This window comes from Harpia harpyja, chromosome W (assembly GCF_026419915.1).
Source record: "Harpia harpyja isolate bHarHar1 chromosome W, bHarHar1 primary haplotype, whole genome shotgun sequence".
In the NCBI taxonomy this organism is placed as follows: domain Eukaryota; kingdom Metazoa; phylum Chordata; class Aves; order Accipitriformes; family Accipitridae; genus Harpia; species Harpia harpyja.
This window is the reverse complement of record NC_068968.1, coordinates 31,787,857-31,809,997: the sequence shown is the minus strand read 5'-3', so window position 1 is coordinate 31,809,997 and position 22,141 is coordinate 31,787,857. Positions and strand designations below refer to the sequence as shown.

The 22,141-nt window shown below is 43.0% G+C and overlaps 1 protein-coding gene across 1 annotated transcript in view; it reads right to left on the bottom strand.

The window, feature by feature from the left end:
- The window catches only part of LOC128136158 (ankycorbin-like), a 58,150-nt gene extending 42,770 nt beyond the window's left edge, over positions 1–15,380 (bottom strand). Inside the window, exons 1-5 of the mRNA XM_052775331.1 lie at positions 15,338–15,380; positions 9,719–9,783; positions 4,159–4,216; positions 3,603–3,673; positions 2,603–2,709 (exon numbers count right to left, since the gene is read on the bottom strand). Of these exons, the coding sequence (XP_052631291.1) occupies positions 2,603–2,709; positions 3,603–3,673; positions 4,159–4,216; positions 9,719–9,783; positions 15,338–15,380 (344 nt within the window). The remainder of the gene's footprint in view (positions 1–2,602; positions 2,710–3,602; positions 3,674–4,158; positions 4,217–9,718; positions 9,784–15,337) is intronic.
- Positions 15,381–22,141: the final 6,761 nt, after the last annotated feature.

Below are 22,141 nucleotides of genomic sequence, written 5' to 3'. Positions count from 1 at the left end.
CTATTGATGTGAAAGATGTGTTCCTTATGGTCCCTTTGCAGGAAACAGACAGAGATCATTTTACTTTTACATGGGAAGGCGTGCAATTCACTTTTACATGTCTCCCCCAGGGATATCAGCACTCGCCGACAATTGCTCATTATGCATTGGCTCAAGAGCTCGCCAAAATCACTCCTACAGAAGGGGTTAAGGTATACCAGTATATTGATGATGTATTAATTGGTGGCCCTGATGTCAAGGTAGTGGGACAGACCCAAACAGAGATAATCACTCACCTAGAAAAATTAGGACTCCAAATTCCAAACTAAAAGATACAACTCCCATCTTCCAAAGTGAAGTTCTTGGGTATCTGGTGGAGGGGTGGGACGGACAGTGTACATTCCCCCTGAAACCTTGACCATCCTTGAACTAGTGAAAATGTCTGCAAATAAGAAAGAACTCCAACATGCCTTAGGCCTGTTGGTGTTTTGGAGGAAACACTTCCCCAACTTCTCTATCATAGCCCTACCCCTGTACGATCTAACATGCAAAAGGGTCTTTTGGGATTGGACCCCAGTCCATGAAGAAGCCTTAAAATTGCTAATTTTCGAAGCTGGGGTGTACCAGGCCTTGGGGCCAATTCATCCAACAGACCCACTCTGCATTGAATGGGGTTTTGCGATCCATGGGCTATCAATACATATGTGGCAGCGTGGACCCGAAGGCCCGACTTGGCCTATTGGATTCTATTCACGTAGCTTTAAAGATGCAGAGAAGCGATACTCAGTTTGGGAAAATGGCCTCTTTGTGGTCAACCTAGCTTTGCAAGAGGTGGAAAAAATTATACGGCAACAACCAGTTATCCTAAGAGGCCCCTTTAAGGTTTTAAAACTGATATTTATGGGGACCCCACTCCCTGTAGGAGTTGCACAGCAAGAAACCATAAGGAAATGGTATGCACAGCTAGATCATTATTGTCACACATAGAAGAGGGAGCGCCTAAACCACTCCAAATACAAGAACTGCCTGACATCAATTAACTCAAGAACTTCCTCCCTCATATATAAAACCTGCCCCTCCATTCGAAGCTCATCTAAAAAACGTGTGGTTTACCTCCCTGGTCTGTCCAGCCCGGGTCGTGACACCTTGGTGTCTGCAGAGTTGTTTCTGTCACATTCTCACTCCTCTCTCTTCTGGTTGCTGTTGCACAGAAACTTGTTTCCCCTTCTTAAATATGTTATCACAGAGGTGCTACCACAGTCGCTGATTGGCTCAGCCTTGACCAGCGGCGGGTCCATCTTGGAGACAGCTGGCATTGGTTTTATCAGACGTAGGGGAAGCTTCCAGCAGCTTCTCACAGAAGCCACCCCTGTAACCAAAACCTTGCCACGCAAACCCAATACAACATGCTGTTTTCAAAGGTTCTCCCCTTCCTCTCCCAATAAGGCTTCTCCTTTTTCAGTAAAAACTTAACTACTTTTGTGAACAGGAGATGCAAGACTAGTCACTCTCCTTACCAGAAGGAAAGGGAGAAGTAAAATAGTATATTCCATGTTATATCATTTTCCTTGCTTGTACACACAGTATTTTCTTAAAAAAGAAAATACAGAAACGCAAGCCTGTACTATCTATGACAGAAACACCTTCATCCAATTAAACTAGAAACTCTTAACACTGTCCGTTGATTAAACAGTAGAGTGAGGGGAAGGCAGAGGTCCCAGTGGGGAGCACCTCAGGTTCAAAGCACTGATGAGGCCATTTGAACCAACCAAGATGACAAAGGGGTTTTATTTAGACAACTGAAAACAAAGGGTGCACTAATAAACTTCAGAGTGATAAAAAACAAGTTAGGGCCCAGCCTTATCCTCCCAGGTGTTGCCAAAGAACAATATGGACATTGTTTCACATACAATAATCAATATTGCTATCAGGTGTAAGTGCCAAGTCTCTCAGCATCCTGCTTTACCTTCACTGTTTAACCAACTGTTTATAAAACAGTCCATAATTTTCAAAGACTCTTGAACTTCATCAGTATCATCAAAACAAGTTAATTTTTCACAATAAGGATGTTGCTTTTTTAAAAACAGTTTTCTGACACACTAGATATCTATTAATGCAACAAATCTCTAAATGGCACCTTCTAAGATGACAGCATCTCCACTATATAGCTTTACTGTATTTTTCTCTTGCTGCTGTGGCTGCATTATGGTAGAAAAAAAGAACCCTCCACAGATGTCACTCCCAAGTAATAGTTTTAGGATTTAAGTTGGAGAAACTAATTCATGCCAAAAACAGAGCAGCATTTAAAACTGGGACACAAAGTGATGTGTGGGTAAGTGCTATCAATCAGATCTTTGTAGAAATTATTTAAAAATGGGATTTACTGCTCTGGTAGCCCAGGAAAAAAAAATCTTACAGGCACATCTAGTTTTATAGTTGCATAGTTTCTGTTTCGCCTTTCCCTTTAGGCAGAATTCTGTAAGCCTGCTCAACAATCAGGATATGGTGTCTAGTAAAGGAGGCATCATTTCACATAACAACAACTATTTTGGGAAGGATTTGGTAAGAGAGCTTCATTTGATAGTCAGCTTTGGGGAAGAATTAACACATTAACCTGCTGTACCTTCCATTTTTATCCCTGGTGTTGATGTCTGCTCCATGATCCAGAAGGTATTTGCAGACTTCCGTATGACCATTTTGTACTGCAAGCAGCAGAGGTATGTTCTCATCCTATGAATGCATTTAAAAAAAAAAACCAAAAAAGAACTATGAACAATAATCCATCCACTTACAAATATCACTCTGAGATTTAAAGGTCAGCTACAAACTTGCCTTCTACATAGCACAAACAAGGTGCTATCATTACATTTTTCTCGTGTACCATAAATGTAGCTGGGTTTACTTTAATTACTTCTTTGACCATGGGGGATGCAAAGCATTAGCATGCTTTTTGCTGTCTGTACTCCCTTTGCTGTTTGCTTAATGCTATAACATGATGATTTTGGAACTACACAATACCTTTATGTAGCTCTACAACAAAAATGATATTTTTAACTAACTACAAGGCAAAAATACAACATTTCACATAATCACAGAATAACTTAGTTGGAAGACACCTTTAGAAGTCATCTGGAGTTTTTCTCCCTCTGCCCTCAATCCAGAACTAGGCAAACTTCAAGTTACAGTACATTGCTCAGAGACTCATTCAGTCAAGTTTTAAGCATCTCCAAAGCCAGAGACACCATGACCTCTCTGGGTACCAGTTCCAGTGCCTGACCACCTTTGCGAGCATTTCACAGCAATTGGCCACATAACAGGCCTTTTCCAAAGCCTACTGGAGTCAATGGGAAGACTTTTAATCATGTTTTGAATATATCAGAATTGATTCTAGCTACTTGTACCAATGCCTCAATATAATGAGCAGCAAATCCTGCCACTACTGTATTAGACTGTGAAATACTCACCCACCTCTGCTATGGCAAGCTGCAAAAGGAACTTCCTCTGCCAGAGAAATCCAAGAAGAAATATAAGCATAGTATTGCTTTGAACTGCTGCACCTGAGATTGACTGGAGTGGAGGGTGGTAAAAGCTTTGAAGTACACAATGGGAGAAGAGGTACGTACCAAATCTTTGACATTAATTGGACATTTGTGTTCACACAGAAGTTGAACTGCCTGAAGACAACCACATGCAGCTAAAAAAAAAAAAAAGACAAGCAAGAAAGTCCATTAAACCCCCTTTTCAAAATTTGTGTTCTGCACTTCCACTTGCAATATTGCAGCATTACAACGGGGTCCAAGAAAAACAAATTAAACTGTATTTCTCTGTTTTAAGAAGGAAGAAGAGAAAGGCTAAAACACGAACAGCAAGCTGTTCATGCTAATTTGGACCATGAATATTGGCTATATTTCTGCATGAGAAGATATAATCTTTAAGGACTGAAATCAGAATCAACCTAATCTTAAGTATTCCAATTACTTTGCACTTGCAAGTGTGAACTTGTTAACTGTAATTAACTGAAATTCAGTATTTATCTAAAAAAATACCTGAAATTTGTAAACCATCAGGTGGAGTCACTAGATTTATGCAATTAGAACCTAAAAAGCTCCACCAGGCTGAAGAGCTAGGAATATAATGCACAACAAAATAGATAGTACAAGCTTTCAACAAAGAAGTTACCTGCATAATGTAAAGCTGTTTTCCCAGAATTGTCAGTACTGTCTGCTGGACATTTACTCTGTACAGTTCAAAAAGGAGAAGAAAAAAAAAAAAGCAATTAGAGAAACACCAAGAAAATAAAACATATGTTGGATGCTAAGGACAGAGTGCTGCACATCTTTGAGAAAAGTTTTATGAGCTACTCCAGAAAGCTCAGTCCATATAATAAAAAAAGAATACTGAAGAAAGGCACAGTTTCCTCTCTACCAATCTGGTCTCTCCTTTCTTCTCCTTTCTTGGTACCATCTTATACTGAAGCCACAGGAAACACTCATAGTGAGGGAGATATCCCTAAAAAATGTTATAGTTTTGGAACAATTTAAATCAGGAAATATAAAAAGGAAAGAAACTCTCTCCCCTGCCTCACAAAAGCTTCATATTTTACATTACAGTAAGAGCTAAAGCAATCACGTTCTAAGGTAATTAGTCTTGAGTTACTTCTGTCGAAGGTAATACTGCTTAATTTTCATTTGAAAAAACTAAAGCATCAACAATCCAGTTATATTTTGTAGTATTATAAGCCACCACCTACTACTGATCAATCTAGACTTTGAAGTAATTGTGGTGGGTTGACCCTGGCTGGACGCCAGGTGCCCACCAAAGCCGTTCTATCACTCCCCCTCCTCAACTGGACAGGGGAGAGAAAATATAACAAAAGGCTCGTGGGTTGAGATAAGGACAGGGAGAGATCACTCACCAATTACCATCATGGGCAAAACAGACTCAACTTGGGGAAGATTAATTAAATTTATTACCAATCCAATCAGAGTAGGGTAATGAGAAATAAAACCAAATCTCAAAACACCTTCCCCCCACCCTTCCCTTCTTCCCAGGCACAACTTCAGTCCGGAATTCTCTACCCCCTCCCCCTGAGCAGCACAGGGGGAGGGGAAATCCGAGAGTACTGAAGGAGCTGGCGGAGGAGCTTGCCAAGCCACTCTCCATCATTTATCAGCAGTCCTGGTCAACAGGGGAGGTCCCAGAGGACTGGAGGCTTGCCAATGTGACGCCCATTTACAAGAAGGGTCAGAGGGAGGATCCAGGGAACTACAGGCCTGTCAGCCTGACCTCGGTACCAGGGAAGATTATGGAGCAGGTCATCTTGAGTGTGCTCACACAGCATGTGCAGGAGAAACAGGGGATAAGGCCCAGCCAGCATAGGTTCATGAAAGGCAGGTCCTGCTTGACCAACCTGATCTCCTTCTATGACCAGGTGACCCACCTAGTGGATGAGGGGAAGGCTGTCGATGTTGTCTACCTGGACTTTAGTAAGGCCTTTGACACTGTCTCTCATGGCATACTCCTTGAGAAGCTGGCGTCTCATGGCTTGGACAAGTGTACTCTTCGCTGGGTGAAAAACTGGCTGGCTGGACGAGCCCAGAGGGTTGTGGTGAATGGAGTTAAATCCAGTTGGTGGTGGGTCACAAGTGGTGTTCCCCAGGGCTCAGTATTGGGGCCAGTTCTCTTTAATATCTTTATCAATGATCTGGACGAGGGGATTGAGCGCACCCTCAGTAAGTTTGCGGATGACACCAAGTTGGGAGGGAGTGTTGATCTGCTTGAGGGTAGGAAGGCTCTCCAGAGGGATCTGGACAGGCTGGATCAATGGGCTGAGGCCAATTGTATGAGGTTCAACAAGGCCAAGTGCTGGGGCCTACACTTGGGTCACAACAACCCCATGCAGCACTACAGGCTTGGGGAAGAGTGGCTGGAAAGCTGCCCAGCAGAGAAAGACCTGGGGGTGCTGGTTGACAGCCGGCTGAATATGAGCCAGCAGTGTGCCCAGGTGGCCAAGAAGGCCAACGGCATCCTGGCCTGCATCAGAAAAAGTGTGGCCAGCAGGAGCAGGGAAGTGATTGTTCCCCTGTATTCGGCCCTGGTGAGGCTGCACCTTGAGTACTGTGTTCAGTTTTGGGCCCCTCACTACAGGAAAGACATTGAGTTGCTGGAACGTGTCCAGAAAAGGGCAACCAAGTTGGTGAGGGGCCTGGAGCACAAGTCTTATGAGGAGCGGCTGAGGGAAGTGGGGATGTTTAGTCTGGAGAAGAGGAGGCTGAGGGGAGACCTTATCGCTCTCTACAACTACCTGAAAGGGGGTTGTAGTGAGGTGGGTGCTGGTCTCTTCTGTCAGGTGGCTGGAGATAGGACGGGAGGAAATGGCCTCAAGTTGTGGCAGGGGAGGTTTAGATTGGATATTAGAAAAAATTTCTTTACTGAAAGGGTTGTCAGGCATTGGAACAGGCTGCCCAGGGAAGTGGTGGTGTCACCATCCCTGGAGGTATTCAAAAAGCACATAGACAAGGCACTTCAGGACATGGTTTAGTGGGCATGGTGGTGTTGGGATGACGGTTGGACTCGATGATCTTAAAGGTCTTTTCCAACCTAAACAATTCTATGATTCTATGAAATGGGGGTTATGGTCAGTTCATCACACATTGTCTCTGCTGCTCCATCCTCTTCAGGGGGAGGACTCATCACACTCTTCCCCTGCTCCAGCGTGGGGTCCCTCCCATGGGAGACAGTCCTCCACGAACTTCTCCAACGTGGGTCCTTCCCACGGGCTGCAGTTCTTCACAAACTGCTTCAGCATGGGTCCCTTCCACAGGGTGCAGTCCTTCAGGAATAGACTGCTCCAGCATAGGCCCCCTGCGGGGTCATAAGTCCTGCCAGAAAACCTGCTCTAGTCTGGGCTCCTCTTTCTCCATGGGTCCACAGGTCCTGCCAGGATCCTGCTCCAGCGTGGGCTTCCCACAGGGTCACAGCCTCCTTCAGGCACCCACCTGCTCCGGTGGGTGCATGGGGTCCTCCACAGGCTGCAGGTGGATATCTGCTCCACTACGGACCTCCATGGGCTGCAGGGGAACAACCTGCCTCACCATGGTCTTCACCAGGGGCTGCAGGGGAATCTCTGCTCCGGTGCCTGGAGCACCTCCTCCCCCTCCTTCTTCACTGACCTTGGTGTCTGCAGGGTTGTTTCTCTCACATATTCTCACTCCTCTCTCCAGTTGCAGTTTCTGTTGTGCAGCAACTTTTTTCCCCTTCTTAAATATGTTATCACAGAGGCACTATGACCGTCACTGGCTTGGCCTTGGCCTTGGCCAGCAGCGGGTCCATCTTGGAGCCGGCTGGCATTGGTTTTATTGGACATAGGGGAAGCTTCTAACAGCTTCTCACAGAAGCCACCCCTGTGGCCCCCCAGCTACCAAAACCTTGCAATGCAAACCCAATACAGTAATAAATAAAAAAAAAAATCAATAAATAAAATACAAATCTTTATCAAGACTTGTTTTGCTACAGAAGAATTTAGTTTTAGTTTATAGCAAAGAAAAAAAAGATATCACCCTGAAATATTGGGTTTCTAAAAAAAAAAAACATTAGAGCTTGTGACCTTCAAATGTAGCACTGACTGAACAGTTCTATGATTTCCTAGGAAAACAGGTTCACATAGATTAATGCATTCTGTAACAAAAATGTCAAGATTCTGCCTGTGTAAAATAATTTTTTAGCCTGTTTTAATTCAACTCCAGCATGTTAAGATTAAACATTCCTCACACATACAAACAGCTTATATCACAAAGCCAGTCCACAGAACTGAAAGAGCAATCCAAAGAGCATGAATTAGTGGAGAACATTACCAATGGATTTGTACTTACAAACATATTTAGAAATCTGCATATTATAATAAAATTAGCAAAACATCAACAAAAGCACTCTCTGGTTAAAGCTGGTAAGTGAATGGGCAGCAGATATTTGGTATTAAATACACATCTAGTTGCTTAGTTGATCATGTTGCTGCATGCGATACAATGAGCGACAGCTTGATGTCACTGTTTATACTTGTCCTGATTTCAGCTGGGATAGAGTTAATTGTCTTCCTAGTAGCTGGTACAGTGTTATGTTTGGGTTCAGTATGAGAAGAATGTTGATAACACACTGATGTTTTCAGTTGTTGCTAAGTAATGTTTAGTCTAAAGTCAAGGATTTTTCAGCTTCTCATGCCCAGCCAGCAAGAAAGCTGGAGGGGCACAAGAAGTTGGGAGGGGACACAGCCAGGGCAGCTGACCCAAACTGGACAAATGGTATTCCATACCATGTGACGTCACATCTAGTATATAAACTGGGGGGAGTGTGGGTGGGGGGAATCGCTGCTCAGGAACTAACTGGGCATCAGTCAGTGGGTGGTGAGCAATTGCATTGTGCATCACTTGTATATTCCAATCCTTTTATCATTACTATTGTCATTTTATTAGTGTTATCATTATCATTATTAGTTTCTTCTTTTCTGTTCTATTAAACTGTTCTTATCTCAACCCAGGAGTTTTACCTTCTTCCTTCTGATTCTCTCCCCCATCCCACTGGGTGGGGGGGAAGTGAGTGAGCAGCTGTGTGGTGCTTAGTTGCTGGCTGGGGTTAAACCATGACAATACTGTAAATGGATTTGCATTAGAAGTAGTAGATATTTTCAATGAAATCCCGAAGGGGGGAGCCTCAGTGGTTAATGATAACCTCTTGCAGGTGTGCAGGAACAGGGGAGTCAGCTTGCAATGAGTCTGGAGGTGGGAATCGGTGAAATTGGACTGAATATTGTCAGAGACATTGACAGGGGTCAGTCATGGGACAATTGGAGAGCCCTGAGGTAACTGGGGAAAAGGAATTGGGAAGTTGGGATATGGGATCCATTCTCTTTCTGTACCACTGTGCTGGAGCAGGGTTGTTATACATTATTTCATCTGTAGTCTGAGCCACAGTCTTACTGATAACTCCAAGCTCCTAAAAGTCTGTCCCATTCCTCTGATCACTTCCACCAAAACTCACCTGGCTTTCTGAAATGGAGAAGAGATGGACAATGTCTCTCCTTGCTTACTAATGCATATCTTCAACCTCTACACCATGGAATCTTCTTTTCATCTTCAGTTTTGATTTTCTTATTTTCTTTCCCCATTATTGCTACTCCCTTCTCTAACCCCTCACTGTCCTTTGCCTCATTTCATTGAGGATTTGAGTATTTCCATATTTTAGCATCTATACTACTTTGGTTTCTTCTCCCTTTGACTCTAAACTTGACAGACACTTCTATGGTCAACAACGGATTCTTTAAGTTGCACAGACAGAGAGCATTCCAGTAGAACAATATCAAAATCCCACCACAAGTGAAAAATCCTTTTCCCCTATACCTCTTAACCCATCTACTTCCAAGCCATCCAACCACACAGCCAAAAGACAGGAAGTTAGACAGAAGCTGCAACTGCTTGAAACCCAACCCTGCTATGTCAGATCAGCTAAACAGGGAAAACTGTATTTGTGGACCACTCAGGGAAGATACCACACTGTTTTCTATCATCCATTCACAGTGCCTAAAAGGTCTTTAAACTCAAGCATCTCTCTTGATTGCAAGGAGACAGGACAACGGTACAGGAGTGTGATGCAGATTAGCAGGAAATGTGTCAATATCTAGCGGAACCAATCTAGAGGAAAAAAAGGAAAAATTCAAAAATCAAAATTAATTTAATTTTTACTTTACCTGAAGTAACCTCTTAATGCAGTCAGGGTGACTGTTCTTTGCTGCAAGATGTAAAGCACTGTGACCTAAATGAATAAAAGCAAAACAAATTAAGTATTCAATCACTCCAAAGCACAGGAATAAACTCTTCCATGACAAAGGCAAGATTTTGAATTATCCATCCAATGATTTTGAATGATCCATCCAAGAGTACTGAGGGAACGGGCAGAGGTCCTTGCCAAGCCACTCTCCATCAGCTATCAGCGTTCCTGGTCAACAGGGGAGGTCCCAGAGGACTGGAGGCTTGCCAATGTGACCCCCATTTATAAGAAGGGTCGGAGGGAGGATCCGGGGAACTACAGGCCTGTCAGCCTGACCTCGGTACCGGGAAAGATTATGGAACGGTTTGTTTTGAAAGCACTCACATGGCAAGTCCAGGATAAGAGGGGGATCAGGCCCTGTCAGCATGGGTTTACGAAAGGCAGGTCCTGCTTGACCAACCTGATCTCCTTCTATGACCAGGTGACCCGCCTAGTGGATGAGGGAAAGGCTGTCGATGTTATCTACCTGGACTTTAGTAAGGCCTTTGATACTGTCTCTCATGGCATACTCCTTGAGAAGCTGGCGTCTTGTGGCCTGGATAAGTGCACTATTCACTGGGTGAAAAACTGGCTGGCTGGCCGAGCCCAGAGGGTAGTGGTGAATGGGGTGAAATCCAGTTGGCGGCGGGTCACAAGTGGTGTTCCCCAGGGCTCGGTGTTGGGCCCTGTTCTGTTTAATATCTTTATTGATGATTTGGATGAGGGGATTGAGTGCACCCTCAGCAAGTTTGCAGACAACACCAAGTTGGGAGGGAGTGTTGATCTGCTTGAGGGTAGGGAGGCTCTACAAAGAGACCTGGACAGGCTGGATCGATGGGCTGAGGCCAATTGTATGAAGTTTAACAAGGCCAAGTGCCGGGTCCTGCACTTCGGTCACGGCAACCCCATGCAGCGCTACAGGCTTGGGGAAGAGTGGCTGGAAAGCTGCCCAGCAGAGAAAGACCTGGGGGTGCTGGTTGACAGCCAGCTGAATCTGAGCCAGCAGTGTGCCCAGGTGGCCAAGAAGGCCAATCGCATCCTAGCCTGTATCAGGAACAGTGTGGCCAGCAGGAACAGGGAGGTGGTTGTTCCCCTGTACTCAGCACTGGTGAGGCCGCACCTCAAGTACTGTGTTCAGTTTTGGGCCCCTCACTACAGGAAAGACATTGAGCTGCTTGAGCGTGTCCAGAGAAGGGCAACCAAGTTGGTGAGGGGCCTTGAGCACAAGTCTTATGAGGAGCGGCTGAGGGATCTGGGGTTGTTCAGTCTAGAAAAGAGGAGGCTGAGGGGAGACCTTATCGCTCTCTACAACTACCTGAAAGGGGGTTGTAGTGAGGTGGGTGTTGGTCTCTTCTGTCAGATGGCTGGAGATAGGACGGGAGGAAATGGCCTCAAGTTGAGGCAAGGGAGATTTAGGTTAGATATTAGGAAAAATTTTTTTACTGAGAGGGTTGTCAAACATTGGAATGGGCTGCCCAGGGAAGTGGTTGAGTCACCATCCCTGGAGGTATTCAAAAAGCGAGTGGACAGGGTACTCCAGGGCATGGTTTAGGGGGCATGGTTAATGGTTGGACTCGATGATCTTGAAGGTCTTTTCCAACCGAAATGATTCTATGATTCTATGATTCTATGATCTTGTTCCTATCACAACACGTTGTCCTGGTTTCAGCTGGGATAGAGTTGTCTTCCTAGTAGCTGGTATAGTGCTATGTTTTGGGTTCAGTATGAGAAGAATGTTGATAACACACTGATATTTTCAGTTGTTGCTAAGTGTGAGAGACTGAAAGAGTTAATGTCTCAAACATTGTGGTGGGGCAAGTTCTGCTTAAAGAGGAACTCTGCATAACAGTGAACCCTGCATAGCAAGGAACCACAGGTGAAAACCAGCTGATCAGCAGCCATCAGCAACAGGACAGGGAGGGCATGCCAGAGGGTGCAGAGTTCTGATGTGCTGTTCTGATATGATGAGCAGGGCAGCTCACCATGCATGACAAAAGATCAGGTCTCTGCAGGGAAGGGGAAGTTACTTCCCCAAAGGACCCCCAAGTCCCAAAGGTTCACAAACCCCTCATGACACCTAATTGGCCTAATAAGTCAGAGTGCCTACTCAAAGGAGGGGCAAGGATGATAAAATAACACAAACTGAAGCCCCAAGGTGTGCAAGCCCACCGGAACAGGACCCCTCGGCTGACTGGACTAATGCTGGACCCAGGACCAGTGAAATCTTTCTCTTTCCCTTTTTCTCTCTGTCTTGTTCTCTCTTTCCTTTTCCATAATCCCTACACCTCATCCCTTTAAGACATAAAACCATTGACCAAGTCTGGGACTAAGAGCAGATCCAGACACCCCTAGGCCCTTCTCTGAGAAGGAGTCTAGAAAGCAAGGGGGTCTGCTCTGAACCTCCTGACTCAATGGGAGGGATCTCCTTATTCCCTGAATTCATGTGATAGCATATTTCCATACATTCTGTATGGTATATCTAAATATTTTGATGGTTTTAATATTTTGTACCTTCTATGAAAACTGGTTTGCTGCTAGATAACTGTGTAAGTGAGATTTGATAAATGATCATATATTAACATTATGGTTGAAACAATAGACAAAGGGTAACCGGGGAGATAATTACAAAAGTGTAGTCAAGTGATTAACTAGTAATTATTCATAAGTTTTGCAGTTCTTTGCTCTTATGACTAGATGTTCCTGTATGCTAGATGAGAACAATGTTGAAACTGACCACGTGATTGAAACTGGGTTAAGCTTCAAGATCAAAGAACAAGGACAAGAATAAAGACTTCAAGGACAGACGACAAGAACTTCAAATGGGTCGGTGGTCGTAGAAGCAGCCCTTCGACTCAAATGGATCCTTCATTGCGCATGATCGGATGTAGGCAGTACTATGATAATCAGTTACAATTATTTTTCTGTATATGTACACTAATCTGATTAATATGCAATTAGTTATTCTATATAACCTGTTTGTGCTAAAGCTGTAGTATGCACGCTAGGTGGAACTATCCCCCGTGCATCCAGTGCTGCAATAAAGAATGCCTGCTTTCTAAAACTCCAAAATGAGTTTTAGACAGTTTCTTCGACCGGCTTTTTGGTATCACATGTATATGGTTTACCACGGGTTACCTCGTTTACTGAGGTAGTTCCATGCCAATTCCTGTTGTGAGAAACCCTACCACCTACTGTTATGCCTCCCAAGTTCAGTTTGCTTTTGTCATGAATAAAATGTTTAACTGATCGTTTGGTGTCCTTTCACCTTAATTTAGCCCAAAGGAATTCCGAATTCAACATGACTCCCTGGTCTGTCCAGTCCGGGTCGTGACACTAAGTAATGTTTAGACTAAATCAGCTTCTCATGCCCAGCCAGCAAGAAGGCTGGAGGGGTACAAGAAGTTGGGAGGGGACACAGCCAGGACAGCTGACCCAAAGTGGCCAAAGGGGTATTCCATACCATGTGGCGTCATGTCTAGTATATAAACTGGGGGGAGTGGGGGTGGGGGGATCACTGCTTGGGAACTAACTGGGCGTCGGTCAGCAGGTGGTGCGCAATTGCACTGTGCATCATTCGTACATTCCAATCCTTTTATTATTATTATTATTATTGTCATTTTATTGTTATTATTATCATTATTAGTTTCTTCCTTTCTGTTCTGTTAAACTGTTCTTATCTCAACCCATGAGTTTTACTTTTTTTCCGATTCTCTCCCCCATCCCACTGGGGGGGGGGGGAAGTGAGTGAGCGGCTGCGTGGTGCTTAGTTGCTGGCTGGGGTTAAACCACAACACACATGAAAAGTAAGGATAGAGAAAATAAAATAAAAACCTGCATCAAGCAGAATATATTTATGACAGACTGTTGTTCAGGCAGGTAACAGAATAATCTTAATGTCTAGCTTCATAGCTAGACATAGCTTCATAGCTTTCAGGACATGGTTTAGTGGGCATGGTTGATGGTTGGACTCGATGATCTTGAATGTCTTTTCCAACCTAAATGATTCTATGATTCTATATAGGAATGACACAAACATTGTGTCAGACTATATACCTTGGCAGAAGTAAGTCTGATTGCACAGTTCTGTTTTCTTTCTTAAAAAACAATTTTCCTATATTACTCAGCCTCCCTTGCAGAGAGATGTCTGTCAAGTGTCTTCATGATTTCTGCTATTTGGTAATGAAAAAGGAACCCAGTGCTAAGAGCAAAACCAGCCAAATTCACCAGCTACCACTACAACAAATTTGTATCATCCACGGAGTGCACGTAGAAGTGGACTCAGAACACATGCCTACTTCGGTTTGCATCTCATAGACTCCCTTTTCTGTTAATTTACTTATCATCTGTGAGCTCATATTTAGTTATGCAATACAGTGATTTACTGACTATGGATTTATGATCAAAGATTGCAGTCTCTCCTCTAGTTTCATCTTACAGAGTATCTGAAAAATTAAAGGGGCCAAGACAGCAAAAGAATAAATTATCCATGTAAGGAAGAAAGAAGGAGCCAAGATTTAGTACTCAATACAGACAGTAGAGCCACTTGTGACAGTAGAATCTCACTGTAAATAATGTGACTATTACAGACAAGGCTTTTCCTAAGGAATACTGAGTCAACACTCTCAGGTGAGAGTAGACAATCTCTTATTATCCAAACAACTAATAAATCCTGAGGCAAAATGAAGTATGAATACTGAATAATAGTCTGTATCAGGTACATATATTCTCTTATCATTATGTATAATCTGAATGCTTCTTCCAGTATCACAGACACTTCCTTATAGAGGCAAATTATTTCCATGTATGACAGAAATTCCCTCAGGCTGCAATCAGTGGCCAAAACAGACCCTGTGAGCCCACCATTTACAGATCATTACTGAAGAGACAGAATGCTGACAGCTCATTCAGGTGACTGCTAGCCAGAGAAAATGCTGGGCACAGATTCCACAACTGAAATCTATTAAGAAGAGTTTGCCAGTTTCAAATTCAGCTCCCATTATTCTCCTAGTAGAGTAGTAATTAAGGCATAGGACTTTCAAGGGCTGAAACAGCATACTTAATAGCTCTCAGCTCTGTTTTGGCCTATATGATTTCTTTTCACTATGTCATAATCCTGACGAAATGTCATACTGCAACTCCTGTACAGTTAATGGGGTTAATAGCTTGGATACACATAAAAGCAATACCTAAGATCTTGATTTAACCTATGCAAAGCCTCAAATGAAGTTAACAAAGAGAGTCAGGGGAAGGGGATTTAAAAAATAAATAAATAATAATCGAGCAACTATTTTGCAACTGGATTCCACTATAAATGCTGACATTTATAGTATTAGCGCAAAAGTTTTCAAGAGCTTTAGAATCTGAATTCTATGTGCAGAAAAGCAAGTATGCCTGCACCTGCAAATGTTACAACTGCTTTTCCTACACGGGGGGAGGGGGGGCAGGGAGGTGTGGGAGGGAAAAGCAGTGTTGTCAAATCTGTGGTTGCACGCTGCACATCAAGAACTATATAGGCAAATTGAGAGTACTGTGTTATATTTGTAGGTTCACAGAGTCATACCTGCACCATCTTGGGCTGTCACATCTGCACCATGTGTCACCATGATTCTGAGGCACTCTGCATGCCCTTTTGTAGCTGCCAGGTGAAAACTGGAAGAGAGCATTTATATGTCACTTTTCTTTTATTAAGACCTCCTTTCTCTTTCATTCACAAACCAAGTACTGTCAAGTTCTCCCCTCCCTGTCCTTAGATCTTTTGGCATCCCTCCACTGCCTCCCAAGAAGATAATAGCTCTCAAAGTGAGAAGGCACATCAAAAAGCTTTTGTAGTCATACTTTTAAACAGGCTGCTGTCTTATTAACCCATGCTATATACACTATGTGCATCTAGTCCCACCCAATTTCTAAACTAATGTCCCTAGTGATGTAATATATCCCCACAGAATGCCTGGGCTTGGGGAATTAATGAAGAAAACATTCACAATGACTGACTTTGCTCTAGTCATTCTAGTCAATCCTGATTTCCTTCTCTCATTGGACAAAATTTAGTTCCTCTAAAAGGTGATTTAGTTCCTAAATTAAACTAAATCAACTTCTGCTTCTGAACTGTCCTTTACAGAGCCCATCTTTCTTCTCTGTAGAGGGGGAAAAAACCCCCTCAGTGTTTGTGAATATCACCTGGAGAAATCAAAGCTACTGGATATTTGTGAAACTATGCTAGAGATGTATTTTTTTCAACTTTTGGTTTTACTTTTCACCTCAAGCATCTGCTTGTTTGAACAGTGGGAAATTGCAGAGGTTACCAACCACACCATGGCAGGATGCACTTAACAGCATCAATTACCAAATATATAATTACAGAACAAACCAAAGAAGTTATACTGAATTCAAGCTTTTTTACAGCCGAAGGTTCATCTTTGACATCCTTGGCACCTCAAGATTCACAGAAGCAGTCCTATACATATGCTTCTGACTTAATTTTGCTGAGAAGCAAAAACGAAGGAAAAACTTCTGAAAACAGAGAAGTTTATATCTTCTTGATGCATATCATGCCAACATATGTGAGTCTCAAGATATGGGCACAGTACAGGCAGACATTGCTTCTCCATGGGTCCTACTAATATCAACTTGATATACAAGAGCTGATTTCCAGTGAGAGTAATGTAAAAAACAAATTCAAGACAAAACACTTCCAATTACTATTAAATAGTATGTGAAAAGTTGGGACCTTCATGAACATGCCCCAAACTGAAAAAGCCAGTATTCCTGGGATGTTTTCTAATGTCTTATAAAGGAGATGTTAATTTTTATCATTACGCATCTCTGTGTTAAGGGTTTTTTTCCCCTGGAATCTAAAGGGAATGTCACAAATCACGTAGCCACACCAACTACTGTATTTAAAAGTTTACATTTTGAACAAATGCTTCCTTTAAATGTTAAAACTAACACTGAAAGTTCAGCCTGCTAACCAGGGAAATCGGGAATAACAGGCAAGAATGAAACAGATATTTCTGGCACAAAGTATGTGAACTGCAACACTGTGTTTCTCTAAGCTGTAGACTTTTCTTTGCAGCCGCCTTGAAAATCCAGCAGCTAAAAAGACCTACAGACAAGATCTGGCAAAGGGCAGAGAATTAATCAAAACACGAAAGCTTCTGGAAGGGAGTCCTCTATCAAGTACAGCAACTACCTCACTTCCTACAAGGAGTCCTTCCACACTGGCTGCTGCTTATTGCAAATGACAGACCATTCTCTGCAAATATAAAAATATCCTGTGTGCTCATCCTCATGCTTATTACTACCATAAACAAACCAAAGAGTTAACACTTCCAAGAGCATAAAAAGCACTGCTGTTGGCTGTGCTCTAGTAATTAAAAATCAAAACTTCATGTACTTGGTGACCAATGCAAAGTTCTGTAAACATTCTTCTTTAGAAGCGGAGGTTTCTCAGGCTCTGGGAAAATGGCTGGGGGAGGGGTGCAAAAGGAGTCCGACAAATTCCAACACCTCTAATTTAGCCAGGGCAACATACCAGCAAATGCTAAAATACATTCAGATACATTTATGTAGACACAAGACAATTGAAGTCACTTAAATATTAGGAAGGCTGTGAAGCACACACTTGGCTCACTTACATTTGACAATATTCATGAGAATAATGAATACCTGAATAATAATAACTTGGCTAAATCTGGGCCACTGAGGTTTTACGGACAGACTGTGTAGGATGGTGCCAAATGCAACATGAATACGCAAGTGCAAAATTAGTTTTATTTAGGTAAAATCAGACTGCAAAGAAAGCATCAGAGAGAGATGAAAAACTTAACCTCTTTCACACTATGCACCTATGAACACATCAGTCCCACCAATGCAAACAATTCCCATGGCAGTTCTCAACAAATCATCACATATACAGATGCTTCGTTTCATGCAGCCAAAAATATTTTCAAGTAAGAAAGGCCTGGTTAAAAATATTGCTTCTTCCAAATAGATGGGATGAAAGAAACATCAACTGTAAGCAGCACAGGTGGTGTGAAAGATGAGAGAACATGTATGAAGGATGTAAAGATCTAATGAGAGCAAAAATATAGAAGCTATCTGGAGAGTCCCATGAAAAGATGATAAGGTTTAACTCGCAGTCATTTATACAGTGACCAAAGCCAAACAGCTTTGGGCTGCTACAGCTCTCTCCAAATTCCTTGCCGTGTGTCCCCTCCCTACGTCCTTGTACTGCTACCATCTCTCACATAACCCTGTAGTGAGATGTTTTTTCTTAAGAATCTAGAAGCAATTGGAGGGGAATGGGGGACATGGTTAATTAGCTGCTGGTTTAGTAAACTGAACTTGCTCACCAGGAAATCAGCCCTTCTCATGAGAGAGAGGAGAATGACTCCAGACTGGGATGAACAGATTATAGTCATATTTAAGTCAGAGTACTTACACAGCACTGGGAAAAAAACTAACCCTTGAGGAGTAATTCTAACTGATTTTAAATTTAATAGCCCCTTTGTGGACACATATTTAGCTAACGGTCGCAAGAGCATTTCAGACGCCTTTAGAAGGCCTTGAACAGAATAAACAAGACAACAAAAAAAAGAAAGATGCCAATTAAAAGAACACAGGTGCGCATTCCACGATAAAGGGAACTTGGCACAAAGAACCTCAATTCAGCAGTTTATCTTGACCAATTACACTGAGACAAGTTTTGCATGTGTAGAGAAATTCCATGCGGGGGGGACGACAGCACACCAATATGATGATCAAAGTCGCAAGTTTATTGAGCATAGCAGATCATTCTTATACAAGTCTCTAAGTTCCTTAAAAGCTCTGATTGGTTGCCGCATGCAAGCATATAGTGTCCACGCGCATAAACATAAGACATAATTGGTTATACTAACTCTGTACACGCGCATAAACATAGGACATAATTGGTTATATCAACTAAAACATGCAAAACTTGTCTCAGTCTAATTGGTCAAGATAAACTGCCGAATTGAGGTTCTTTGTGCCAAGTTCCCTTTGTTGTGGAATGTGCACCTGTGTTCTTCTAATTGGTAACTTTCTTTTTTTGTCTTCTTGTTTACTCTGTTCAAGGCCTTCTAAAGGCATCTGGAACGCTCTTGCGACTGTTAGCTAAATATGTGTCCACAACACGCATGTTTTAGTTGGTATAACCAATTATGTCCTATGTTTATGCGCGTGTACAGAGTTGATATAACCAATCATTAAGTGTAACTAGGCGCGTGGACAGCGCGTGAATAATGTGTGTAACCAATAGTAAAATAGCCAAACGCATGTACGGATGTAACCAATGTATAAAAATTATGTCTGATGCTCTAGTAAAGGGTCTTCAACTATGATCATATTGATCTGTCATTGAGTCCATTATTATGCTCCCGCAATTGGCGCCTGACGTGGGGCCCCCAAATTCTGCGCTATGTTTGGAGAACGAACGGCAGGATAAGAGGAAGACGGGAGGAACCCGACCGAAAGACCGGCTGCCCCGGCTGGTGTGCCCATAGAGGCAGATAAGACAGCGCTGTCGTTTTTTCGCCCATCGAGGTGAGGACTCGCCCGTAAAGGAGGTGAGCGGTCGGGGGAGGAGATGGGGTCTACGCTATCCAAAGAAGAAGAAGAAGTGATAGTTAAGCTCCTCCAACATATACTCTCAAAGAGAGGCATAAAATATGATGAAGCTTGTTTAAAGCGGCTTTTACAATGGAGCAAGGACAGAAACCTTTTAATTAGTGTGGGTACAGCTTTTGAGCTTAGTACCTGGGAAGCTATCGGAACCTCCCTATGGGATGAAATTAGTGACGGGTCTAAAGAAGTTAAAGGTCTTGCAACTTTATGGAAAGTAATTAAGACAACTCTGCAAGAAATGAAAGCAGATCGTAATGCGTCTGCGTCTGCTTTTGCTGCTCTCTCCCCAACCGCAAGCGAAGGAAAAACGCGGGGAGAAAAACATAATGCAGCGAGAGAGACTTTTGGCTTCCCTGGAGCTTGTCCGCCTGCTCCTGTGCCCTTGACTTCTGCTCCACTCCCTGGGACTGCCGATATTAATCAGCCATCTGACAGTTCCCAAGCCTCCCTAACCATACGCTCAAAGGAAACCCTACAGAATCAGGAAGCGAGTAAAAATCCGCCTAGGAAAAAACAGCCCCCAGATACCGCCGCTCAACATGAACAAATTATACCTAGCATATACCCTCCGTTGCCTTCGTCTACGCCTGGGTCGCCTCAAGAGCATGAAGAGGGGCCGGAGCTCACTTCGCAGCAGTTGCAGTCAGTAATAGAAAAGCTGGCACAGCTGGAGGCTGCTGTGAAGCGAGAAAAACTGCCAGCCATATCCTTTGATGCACCCCCTCCTCCCCCGCCCCCCCCCCTTCCTCCCCCCCCTCCTTGTCCTGCACCTATACCTCTGCCTTCTCCACCTCCCAGGGAACCGATCCCCACCTTTCCAGAAACAACAGACCCCCAGAATAGATGGTGGGGAATTATTCGTGATGCCTTAATTGAGGGAGAAATCATAGCAGCTCCCACAGCGTTTCCGGTTATTGCTGGGGCTGGGGGTGGACCTAATCAATGGGTTCCATTTGATTGGAAAATCATAAAAGAAACAAAAGTTGCAATTGCTCAGTATGGTTTAAAATCTCCTTTTACGCAGGCAGTTTTGTCCCATATATTTTCTGGGTCAACCTTAACTCCACATGACTCGTGAATGCTTGCTAAAACCTTGTTGTCGCCGTCACAACAGTTATTTTTTTTTCATAGGTGGCAGGAACTCTGCGATGATGCAGAGGCAGGAAATAGGGGATGTCAACAAAATGATCCCTTATTTCAATGTACTGCTCAAATGCTGATGGGTTCTGGACCATTTTCAAACGCCGCTTGGCAAGCTCAATTTGATGCTCAAGTTTTAATGCAATCACAGGAATTGGCATTTAAAGCTCTCCAAAGCATATCCGAGCAAGGAAAGGTTTCTCCTTCCTATGTTAATATTCGGCAGGGAGAATCTGAACCGTTTGCTCAGTTTATAGACAGACTGCATACCGCATTGGAATCTCATGCAGATCTTGATGGTAACATGAAGGTTAAGTTGCTTGATCAGTTGGCGTTTGAAAATGCAAATGCGAAAACAGAGCGAGTATTGTGCACGTTACCTCGAGGTGTTACTGTTAGTGAGATGTTAGAAGCTTGCGACCGTATGGGTGAACAAGGGAAAGCTGCTCTTTTTGCTTCTGCATTTGCCGCAGCAGTACGACCTCTGCTACAGAACAAAAAATGGAGGAAATAGGTCTCTCCCCACAAGAAAGAATTTGGAAAGTTTTATATGTACTCAATTTTTTGCGGTTGGCAGGCAACGCCAATAACCCTCCCATGGTAATTCATAGCAGTGCCTTGAGGAATGATTTATCAACAGTAAAAACAACAGGAATTAAAGTAATGTATAAGGATTTGAACACGGGACAGTGGATGGGCCCAGCAGAAGTACAAGTAACCGGTAGAGGATATATGTGTGTCATTACAGATTCAGGACCAAAGTGGGTACTGGCTCGCTGGGTAAAACCGTGGAAATCTTCTGCCACTGTGAATGGGAGGAACACCACAACAGACGACCCAAGGAATAAGGGTGACGACGAGAGCTAGTGGTCAACTTTGTCCCATTTGTCATTGCTGCAGTTTGTATATAATTGGTTATTGTAAATATTGTGGGAAGTATATAATTCATCATAACGGGAGTCAACAAATATATCTTCGCAGAACTTTTAGTCCTTTATGTATTAGGTGTAATAGGGTAAATAGTATAGGATCATTAATAGCTAGAGGATATTTTTGCTGTATTACGCATAGAATTGTTTTTAAGCATTAAGCATGATTAAACTGATTTATATTTGCTTTTGTGCTTGGTTAACCTGTTAAAGGATTAGAACAAACTCATAGGTTGTTGTCTGACAGGAAAAATGTATGGGTAACGTTAGCGAATCAAACAGGCCAGAAATCTATATGTTTGTCTATGGCTACCCTGCAAGATCCTTTTCGAACGTGTTTGATTGGAATTCCAACCTTTGATCCTCAGGTTTTTAGGGGATATGTTTCCAATGATAGTGTCCTAAATATATCCCTCACCCTAGACCTAGCTAATAATACTTGGAACTCTGGAGTATTAAAATGGTGGTATAGAGACAAGTTCTATAATAAATGGCCCAATTTTGAAGAGGCTAAGCAAGCAGCTTTAATTATTCATCACTTGAATGTTACGATGCTCCCACCTCAAGAATTAGACTTATTGGGATCTATAAAATCGAACCAATCCTGTGTCTCATTTGGAGGGGCCCAGTGGGATCACCTGATAGGACCTGAT